Source organism: Hipposideros armiger, unplaced genomic scaffold (genome assembly GCF_001890085.2).
Source record: "Hipposideros armiger isolate ML-2016 unplaced genomic scaffold, ASM189008v1 scaffold_1240, whole genome shotgun sequence".
In the NCBI taxonomy this organism is placed as follows: domain Eukaryota; kingdom Metazoa; phylum Chordata; class Mammalia; order Chiroptera; family Hipposideridae; genus Hipposideros; species Hipposideros armiger.
This window is the reverse complement of record NW_017732590.1, coordinates 27,013-37,399: the sequence shown is the minus strand read 5'-3', so window position 1 is coordinate 37,399 and position 10,387 is coordinate 27,013. Positions and strand designations below refer to the sequence as shown.

The window sequence follows — 10,387 nt, the reverse complement described above, 5'->3', positions numbered from 1 at the left end:
AGGGCAGTGTCACTGGCCCTCATATGTGGGATCCGAACCGGGGCCCTCTGGCATCCCAAGCGAGTTCTTAACCATCGCGCCACTCGGCTGGCCCGCGTATATATTTTTAACATAATTTCCCCCAAGAAGCTCTTATCTTAGAATTGAGGAATACGATGATGACGTACTGGTAAAAGCCATTGTAATTCCAAGGTGAGAACCAAAGCCATGCTACAGAAGGGTGAGCGGTGCGTGGGTGTGTTGGCTGGAAGCTGTGTGTAGACGACTTTCTTAAGCGTGAAGAGAAAGCGGGGAGAGCTTTCCATCTAGAGCGGGGTGCAAGATAAAGGAAGGTTTTCTGCACGTGAAAGGGCACAAATACTCTGACTTCTTTTTTGTGACCTGAGAGCAAATTAAACATCACAGTGGAAAGGATGACATTTCCTCCTGTTTTGGTTTACTGTGTGCATTAGTAGGACTTCTGTATATGTGAGCAGTACAACAAGTGTAGATCCACGGTTAAGGGCAATAAGGGGGCCGGGATGAGGCAAGGGGAGACAGAGGAGATGAGGGAGTGGCAGGGAGAATGGCCGTGTGTGCCAATGTCGATGGGGTGCGGTGAGGGAAAGCCCTCGCTTCTGCTGGCCTATCCGTGAAGCTTCTAGAAAAGAGTTCGTCTTTCCAAGGCAGTTACAGTGATACAGGAGAGATGGTTTGGTGGGCTGGATTTCCAGGCAGTATTTGTATTTATTTATATGTCTTATTGAAGAAAATGTTAAAGTCATACAAAGACGTGTGTGCAGATGATGAGAACGATAAGATATAATGGTGATCTGGTGCTTCTTGTTGGTCAGACACTGTTGTAAGTACTTTGTATTAGTTTAACTCTCAACAGCCTTATGATGTAGAAACTGTTATTCCCCATTTTACAAATGGGTAAACTGAGGTTCAAAGTGACTAAGTGGCTTGGCCAGGTCACACAGCCTCGTAAGTAACAGAGATGGATCTTAATGTAGGCAGTCTGGTTCCAGGAATGAGAGGGGGACTGTAGACCTGATGGCCGAGGTGTCCTGAGGTGGTAGGAGAGGCATGGCGGCGAGCTGGAGTCACCGCGAGAGAGGCAGCCACAGTCGGGTTGAGTATTGGCAGCCGGCACAGGCAGGCAGGCAGGCGTGGTCCTGCCTCTGGGGAGGGGGGAGGCCCTGAGGTGGGGGGCCCTGGATTATAAACAAGAGAAGAGGCCTGGACCAAGGGTCAGTGAGGAGAAGGGAGACGTGTAGCCCACAACGTTTGCATGTATTGGGTGTAATTCCTGAATGTACTTCAGATCTGTTGATCTCAGAGGAATCAGAAAAGAACTTCAGCTAAAGGCATAAGTAATGCAGGGAAAAAACCATCACATTCATATGCTGCGGTTTTTTCGTGTTTTTTTTTTTGTTTGTTTTTGTATGTGTGCCGCCCTTTACTTCAAAGGCTAGTGTTTAGTTTAATGGGAAGCTGTTCTGTATCTGGGTGGTGTCAGAAGCTGGGTTCTTGGGACGCTGACTCTGACATGTCAGTCATCGTCCCAGGACATTCTTGGGCCCCACATCTATGGCAGGAGGGGAAGGCGGAGGCTCTGGGCAGAGGGACATGTGAAGTCTGAAGTCGCACTGGAGGCTTTGGAGCAGGTCCACCATCAGTGTTGTCCCGAGTGGGGGAGCTGGGCCTTCCTACACCCATCTTGTCCTTGATCAGGCACTGGTGCCGCGCCCCTGCCCCTGGCAGGAGGGGAGGTGTGTCCCAGCTCACAGTGCTCTTGCTGTTCTCAGAGGGCGGAGTGCTGGCAGCAGTCCTAGCAGCTGGGAATAGTCACTCCTTCCTGAAGAGAGAGGTCTGGTTCAGGCGCCACGGTGCTCACCACAGGTAACACCTTGTAAAATCTGAGAATCTTAGAAAAACAAGTTCTGAGCATTAAAGCAGAGAATGCTGACTTGACAAAAATCAAGCATTTCATTATCAGCATTGTCGACGAGAGTTGAGACTTCCAGGTCCTCAGCTGCCAATTGCGTCAAGTTGTTGGACTTAATTTCTGTATCTGTTATTACATTTGATTATAGAGTTGACATTAAAATGTAATGCAAGGACTGGCCAAGTGGCGCGATGGTTGGGGGCTGGCTTGGGACGCCGGAGGGCCCCGGTTCGGATCCCACATATGAGGGCCAGTGACACTGCCCTCCACAGCTAAGATGCTGAACAACAGCTCAACCTGGAGCTGGGCTGCCGTGGGGACGGCGTGGGCTGCGGCCCCTGTGGCAGTGGGTTGCCGTGGGCTACTGTGTGTAGCCAGCAGCTAGCATGAGCGGCCAGCAGCCGCAGTGAGCGGCTGTCCAGAGGCCGGCGAGTGATCTGCCTCGCCTGGGAGGAGTGCAGTGATGGTGCCAGCTTGGGCCAGTGAAGTGGCGTCCTCCACAACTAGACTGAAGAACAAAGGGACAGCAGCTTGTCTGTTCCCCTTCCCCCAATTCCCCAATAAAAATCTTAAAAAAAAATGTAATGCAAGATACACACATACAGGTAATATTATTAGAATGTATACATAAAAACGGGTCTGACTTTTATTTATTTATTTTATTTTATTTTATATTTTTAGCTGAGCTATCCTGCCACCTGTTGGCAGCTCAGCTCAGGCCAGGCATCAAACCGCTGTTGCTCAGAGCTTGCACTCTTGACCAGCTGAGCCACTCGGCCGACCAAAAATGGGCCTGACTTTTAAAAGAATGCCATTGTATTACATAATTTGCCTCCATGAAACCAGTGGCTTTTCTGAGAAAGCGTGGTTACTAAACGTATGATACAGTAAAGAAAAAAGAGGGTATAGGAGTAACCTGTCTGCTCACCCGATCTCTGCCACTTCCCAACTACGAAAACCTCTGTCAGCCTCTTACCTTTTAGGCAGCTAATTTTCTCATCTGTAAAATGGGGGAGAAAATGATTAGTGTTGTTTGTAAAATTGAAATAAATGCACGTCAACATGAATGCCTAAAAAAGAAGAAGCTGAAGGACTTGAGAGAGCATCTGGTTAAAACCTTTCGTGTTTCAGGTGAGTGAAGGGAGTCTCAGAGGTGGAGAGACCATGGTTTGTGCGTAACTAATAAATAAAGGGGGAAAGTGCTGCATGTAACAGGCGTGCTTGCACGTGTCTCAGGAAGACAGGCATGTGACCTAAGGCTGTCAACAGAGCAGACGTCCTGAGTCTGAGCTTTGAAAACACTGAGAGTAACTGCAAGTGCCATCCGCTGTCCCAGAATCCTGTCCCTGGTGCTCACTCTGGATGGTTTGAGCCCCCTGGGACCCCTGCTGGGGCCCCCCAATGTCTCCCCTCACCACACCTCTCCACCCTTCTGCACTCCCCCTTTTCTCCTGTCCTTCCTGCGGGAGGAGGAGGTGCTAACGGTGAAAGGAGCCCGGTTTTGGTCCTCACTGCACGTCAGAAGCTGTTGGTGAGGGCTCCCTCCCTCCCTCCCCATCTCAGTCCCTCCTGGAAAATTGGAATGGTACTTGCCCTGCTGATCTGTCGGACTTGTTTCAAGGAATAAACGGTGTACATCTGTGAGAGCACTTTACAAATCCACGCGTGGTTGTCCCACACTCCCTTCCCTCGCTGTGGTGGCTTCCTGCCAGGACTGTCTGACAAGTGGCTGCAATTGAGATGCTTTTTCTGAACTATGAAATTCCATTTGGGGAGACTAGTGGGACCCTAATGAGATTACGGAGGAGTCACAGTGAGAGAAGTTACATTGTAAAAAAGCACTTTATTTCCATTGATGAAAAAGCATTGGCCTGCAGTCCTAGCGGAAGGCACTTGAAGGTATTTAAGGGTCGGCCGAGTGGCACGTTGGTTAAGAGCTGGATTGGGATGCCAGCTCTGAGCAGCAGGGCCGCGGTTCGGATCCCACATGAGGCCAGTGACGCTGCGCCCTCTACAGCTAAGATGGTGAACAACAGCTCAACTTGGAGCTGGGCTGCCGTGAGTCACTGGTGACGGTGTAGGCTGCACTGAGGCTGCAGTGGGCTGCTGTGAGTTATGTGAGCAGCCGTCCAATGGCTGGCAAGCGACTGCCTCACCTGGGAAGAGCACAATGATAATACCGACATGGGCCAGTGAATCCTCCACAACTAGACTGAAGAACCAAAGGACAGCAACTTGTCTGTTCCCCTTCCCCAATTTCCCAATAAAATCTTTAAAAAAAAAAAAAGAAAGATATTTAAGTTCCTTGTGAGGCTGTGAGCCCCCCTCCGTGTGCCCAGCTGGGAGGGTGCCTCCCTGTGCCCTCCTGACGCCCCCTCCCCTCCCGCAGGCTCACTGGCGTTGGGCAGGGGTGCCGTGTACACTACGGAACCTGAAGTTAGAGTTGCTGAGAATAAACGTGAGTTTGCAGGGGCTGGTGGGGGTGGGATGGAGGGAAGACCCCTGGGGACCTGGGAGTGCCCGCCCACGCCCGTCTTCACGCCCCTTCCTGCGCCCACTCCCTCCCGCTGCAGGCGCCAAGCTGCCCTGTGCCTACTCTGGCTTCTCCTCTCCGCGAGTGGAGTGGAAGTTTGCCCAAGGCGACACCACCAGCCTCGTTTGCTACAACAACAAGATCACGGGTGAGCCACTCCGCCCCTTCCTGTCGCTGGGGCTGTGGAGGGGCCCATCCACCTGGGTGCCTGGGTTCCGGGGGGCACCCCCTGGGGCTCGGTGCCCCTGTGCCTTGGGGGCCACCATCACCAGTTTCCCCTGCTCCTGTCTCCGGGCAGCTTCCTACGAGGACCGAGTTACCTTCTCCCATAGTGACATCACCTTCCATTCCGTGACCCGGAAAGACACAGGCACGTACACGTGTATGGTCTCTGATGAAGGCGGCAACACCTACGGGGAGGTCAGCGTCCAGCTCCTTGTGCTCGGTACGTGCCCCTGTCTCCGTGGGGGCCTGGAGTCAGTTGCGTCAGTTGCTCCCCCGGTGGGCCGTACACCTCGTTGTGTGTGGGTGGGGGATGCTTAGTCACGGTGCTGGCTGAGGGGACCAGGCCCTGGCTGGGGGGAACTCGCATGGCAAGGGGGGGAGGCTGGGGCTGACGGCTGGGGTGTCGTCCTTGGCGGCCGCCTGCGGCCCGCAGCCCTCTCTGCCCTTGACCAGCACCTCCTCTCCCTCCCCAGTGCCTCCATCCAAACCTACAGTCAGCATCCCCTCGTCTGCCACCATCGGGAGCCGGGCGGTGCTGACCTGCTCTGAGGAAGATGGCTCCCCGCCCTCCGAGTATTACTGGTTCAGGGACGGGGCCCAGATGCCCACGGAGCCCAAGAGCAGCCGTGCCTTCAGCAACTCCTCCTACACCCTGAACCACAAGACAGGGGAGCTGGTATGGACGGGGATGAGGGGCAGGGACACAGAGCCCCAAAGGTGGGGGGAAGAACACGCAACAGGGCGAGCGTGGCGTTCGGGCCAGAGGACGGGAAAGGTAGGGACTGGCGTGGAGGCAGGAAGCTGAATGTGTCCTGCCCCCCAGGTCTTTGACCCGGTGTCAGCCTCTGACACAGGAGAATATATGTGTCAGGCCCAGAACGGGTTTGGGACGCCCGTGAGGTCAGACCCCGTGCGCATGGAAGCTGGTGAGCGAGGGTGTGGCAGGGTGGGCTCAGACGGGGGTGGGGGGGTGGGGGTCTGCTCGCCCAGCTCAGTGGCGGTGTCGGTCCTGAGCAAGCAAGCGCTCACGCGCCCGACCTTTCGGTGTCTTGCAGCGGAGCTGAATGTGGGGGGCATTGTGGCCGCTGTCCTAGTCACCCTCATTCTCCTTGGAGTCTTGATTTTCGGCATCTGGTTCGCCTACAGCCGAGGCTACTTTGACAGTGAGTATCTGCCCTTGAAGACTTTGCTTCGCACTATCCCCATTTCAGGGCCCGGTCCTTGGGTGCCAGCTGAGTACCATCCTGACACGGCCTGCGTGCGCAGGGCTTATGGTCAGGGGAGCACCGACACCCACAGCCTGGCGCTCATGCATCTCCTGCCCTGCTGACCTCATCCCCCATTTCTTCTCTTTTAGGAATGAAGAAAGGGTGAGTGAGGTGCTGTGCTTGGGCTCCCTGAGGCTGAGAACAGGACGCATGTGACCTGAAGCTAAGATGGCCAGGGGAGGGGGTTAGAGGTGGAGGCCACCGGCCTGGTAGGGAAGACACCTGCCTTTCTACCTTTGTTCCCTGTGGCCCTCTGCTTCTGTAAAGTTCTCAGTTCTGGCCTCGAAAGGTGGCCAGCGGAGGTGAAGGAGGGGGCGAGGGACAAGGGGACTGAGGTCTCCATCTTCTGGCTTGTCTGCAGGACCGCAAGTAAAAAGGTGATTTACAGCCAGGCCACTGCTCGAAGTGAGGTGAGTATGCCAGCGCTGGGACGGAGAAGGCGTCCCAGCTGGAGTGAGGGGCTTCTGGCCTGCATTTGTATGTGTGTGGATGGGGTGCGGGGGTGGGGGGGGGGTGGACCATCAGCTAAAGAAGACAGAGAATTGACTGGTGTTTCGTTTCTCCAGGGGGAATTCAGACAGACCTCTTCATTCCTGGTGTGACCCTGGTTCTCTGCGCTTGCCTGTCTCAGGTGCTACCAGACTCGGCCCCTGATGTCTGTAGCTTCACAGGATGCCTTATTTGTTTTCCAGCCCCCCCACAGGGGCCCCCACTTTTATTTTAGTTCAGATGTGTTTTTTAATAACGTCAGCTACGTGCCCCTTCCTTGTTATGCGTCCCTTCCTTTCCCACCACCGCTGAGTGGCCAGGACTCTGTAAAGCTTTCGTTCCCATCCCTCTGTGGGATCAAGCAGGGGTGCAGAGCGATGCCTGTTCACTTCCCTCCCAAGTAGACGGTAGGAGCGGCGGGGCGCTCATCCCCAGGTGTAGCCACCATCCTACAGGCCCCTTGAGCCCAATTCCTCAGCTGTTTCCTCTCGCGCTGCTCTGAGAACCGGGATCAGCCATTGTTGAGTGGGGCCTGTGGACCGGAGCAACTGAAATGGTCCCTTCGGCCTTTGCCTTCCCTCAGGAAATCCCAGAAGCAGACAGACGCCAACCATGTCAGTTGTCCTTTTGTTGTGGGGAGCACAGTAAGCTTTCAGGGGACGTGAAGCGGAGTGTTTAACCACTGATCTAAAGAAACGAAAGCTGGAGCTGGTAGCTTGAACCATCACCCTTCCTTTGGCTGAACAGCTGGATGGACCCTCTGACGCTGTGTCTGCTTGGCTGTGGGGACGTGTGTCACACTGTCTGCTTGTTGCGTCCCGCACGACATGGGCAGTGGGAGAACGAGAGGGGGCGGCGAAGGGTTAAGAAATAAAAGAAACAGCAGCCAAGAGTTAAATGAGCGTGGGGCCAGGGGTCTCCAGCCTCGTGGACTAAGAGCCCCTAATTGGGCGACACCGCTTTTATTTCTCCACCCACCCGGAAGTAGCGTTGTTCTCTCCACAGTCTGTGAGTCTCATTCCTGAGAACTTGCTCAAGCCAGATTACCCATGCCTGCAAGCTGCTATTACCGAGAGTCCACCCTTGGCAATAAGACAGATGCTCTGCCTTCATACACCCTGCATATGACCCCAGGAAGATAAGATGATTATGCTGAGGACAGATCATCAGGTACTTCCTAAGCAGGTTGAGGGAAGGAATGTAGCTACAGAGGTAGAAGACCTCCAGTCTCTTTGGAGGGCAGGTGAGGGCCCATGCCCACCTCCCATCAGCCCCGAGATTTCTCCTAATGGCCCCCATGCCAACTGTGCCTGTCTTAGGTTGTTCCTTCCTTGAGGGATTTCACCCGTCATTAACTAACCAGCCATCTTTTGGGGCCAAACAGGGAGACGCAAGGTGTATGAGCAGTGTCCTCAAAAGGGTCAATTTAGGGTTAAGCGCGGGGGACTGATGGCTGGACAGCTGCGTGGCAACATCCGCTGAGTGCATGTGCTCCTGGTTCTGTGCTGACATCAGTGTGTGCTGGAGAGCTTCTCAGCACGTGGTGGGTTTGTGTTTGTGAGTTTGTGTGCAGCCAGATGTTGCTGGAAATAAAAACCTGGTTTGTTGAAGCTTCTTGCTGTGAGTGGGGCAGTGAGGCTCTTGGTCTCCTTTGTACAAACAGGAAAATGCCGGAAGCCCTGATTCCCAGCAACCTGGGCTGGTCCCGCCCCTTCCTGTCTGGCCCCTCCCGCATCCTGTCTCAGGGTGGAGCTCCAAACACTGGACCCTGTGCCAGGCCTCCCCTGCTGGAGGGTGGCACCCCATGCGAGGCTGAGCCCCTGAGTGAGGAGAGAAAGCCTGCCGTCCACCTCTGCTGACCAGATGCCTCCACCCAGCTCCTGAGGCTGCAGGAGAAAGTGCTGGAGCCTGAGGCAGGAGGACATCTCAGACCATGTGGAGACCCCATCTTCAGCAGTAGCTGCTGCTTTCTGTGGTGGGGTGGGTGTTTGTGGAAAAGATTGTTGGAGACAGGGCCTGAGGCCAGCTGCGTGTGAGCGAGCGCAGGACTGAGCAGGCCTGCCTGTCCTCGTCTTCCTGTCAATCCCTTCTTTGCCCTTAAATTACTGTGTCCCCATCTACCACTGTCCCCCAGTCTATTGATTAACTAGCAGGAGGGCAAATCGGGTTTTCTAGGGTCATTTTGCTTATTTCTGTGGAGGATACTAAGTACTGCTTGGCTGTACTCTGCTCCCTCACCTGGATATTCCCAACAGATTTGAATTTTGTAGCAAGGACCCAAAAGGACAAACAGGACAAGTCAAACAATTAGGTATAGGTCACACGCGAACCAAAAAAATTTTCCAGATAAAAGTGAGATCAAATTAGACAATAAAAGCAAAGATTATGAAATGGTTCAGTAAGCATGCGATTTTAAAGCATGTTTCAGCTCTGTACCCTGTTGGGTGGTGTGTGGCGAGGCCGCAGTGACTCTGCCCCTGTAAGCCCCCCACTCCCTAAGCCACTTGTGAGTAGAGGCAGTTGGCACCAGCCTTGGCATTCACCCCTGCAGCTTACAGCCGCCCCTTTTGAGTCAGAAAACACCTTTTCTGCTTTCATTGTACAATGTCAAAACTGATTTTTGTAATAAATGTTTATTTTTCACATTGAGTTTGTTTATATCCTGAAGTCCTACATTAAAAGAGTTGAGACTCCCAGAATGATGCATCCATTCAAAATCCTCCTGATAGCTTTATTGTTTAAGAAATTAGAGGGGCCGACCGAGGGGCGCGTTGGTTAGGAGCTGACTTGGGACACCAGCTCTGAGCAGCAGGTCCCCGGTTCGGATCCCACATATGAGGGCCAGTGACGCTGCCCTCTACAGCTAAGATGCTGAACAACAGCTCGACCTGGATGGAGGAAGGCTGCCGTGAGTCGTCGGCGTAGGCTGCAGCCCCTGCTGCATTGGGTTGCCATGGGCTACTGTGAGCTGCCAGCAGCCACTGTGAGCTGCCAGCAGCCGCTGTGAGCGGCCGTCCAGAGGCCGGCGACTGATCTGCCTCACCCGGGAAGAGCACAACGATAATACCAACATGGGCCAGTGAAGTGACGTCCTCCACAACTAGACTGAAGAACAAAAGGATAGCAACTTGTCTGTTCCCCTTCCCTGATTCCCCAGCGCTGTTCCCCTCCTTCAATTCCCCAATAAAATCTTTAAAAAAAAGAAAGAAAGAAATTAGAGATACCCTTCTCCAAGCCTTGATAATTACACTTTAACTTACCCTGGGTCTGTGCTTAAATGGGAATTACTAAAATGGACATTTCTCATGTTAAAGTGAGACTTGGGGGATGGGGAATAGGGCAGTTTCATGGAGATGGGTGTTTTGAGACATGAACCCCCGTGACCAGGGATTAAATGAATGCGTGTTAAGCACGTGTTCTTGTCTGAACAGCATCTACAGGTGAAGGCCGGGGGAGAGGAAGAGGACGGAAATGAGTTGGTCCACTTCTAAGTGAGGGGACAGTGTGTTCTGTTGGGCAGGGCGACAGCTTAAAGGGGATAAATGAAGAAGTGCAACTTCCACTTACAGAAAAAATCATTCTGGAGCTCCTCCAATTTATCCCTTTTCTGTTACTAGATGTAAAATTCTAATATGAATTGGATCTTTTTTCTTCTTTTTGGGTAACTTGTTGAATGACTAGAGGCACAGAAATTACAAGGAACTTGTCAGTTCCCACAATCAGTACTAGATAAGTGGGACGTCTGGGGTTTGGACAGCTGGGAGGGGTTGGGGAGCCCACGCCCTGCTCTCAGCGACCCTGAAAGGAAAACAAAGCAGGCGGAGCGAAGCAAGATAACTTCCTCTGTACAGGCGGGAATGTGGGTGTTGGGAGAGAGGACAGCGACAGTACTGCAGTGCCTGGGGTTTCCTCTGAGCTGTGACTGAATATCACTCGAGTCTG

The 10,387-nt window shown here is 53.4% G+C and overlaps 1 protein-coding gene across 1 annotated transcript in view; it reads left to right on the top strand.

Moving 5' to 3' along the window:
* The window catches only part of F11R (F11 receptor), a 28,908-nt gene extending 19,767 nt beyond the window's left edge, over positions 1-9,141 (top strand). Inside the window, exons 2-11 of the mRNA XM_019633125.1 lie at positions 4,320-4,388; positions 4,504-4,611; positions 4,762-4,908; positions 5,162-5,364; positions 5,512-5,614; positions 5,744-5,851; positions 6,046-6,058; positions 6,318-6,366; positions 6,523-6,587; positions 8,109-9,141. Of these exons, the coding sequence (XP_019488670.1) occupies positions 4,320-4,388; positions 4,504-4,611; positions 4,762-4,908; positions 5,162-5,364; positions 5,512-5,614; positions 5,744-5,851; positions 6,046-6,058; positions 6,318-6,366; positions 6,523-6,558 (836 nt within the window). The 3' untranslated portion in view covers positions 6,559-6,587; positions 8,109-9,141. The remainder of the gene's footprint in view (positions 1-4,319; positions 4,389-4,503; positions 4,612-4,761; positions 4,909-5,161; positions 5,365-5,511; positions 5,615-5,743; positions 5,852-6,045; positions 6,059-6,317; positions 6,367-6,522; positions 6,588-8,108) is intronic.
* Positions 9,142-10,387: the final 1,246 nt, after the last annotated feature.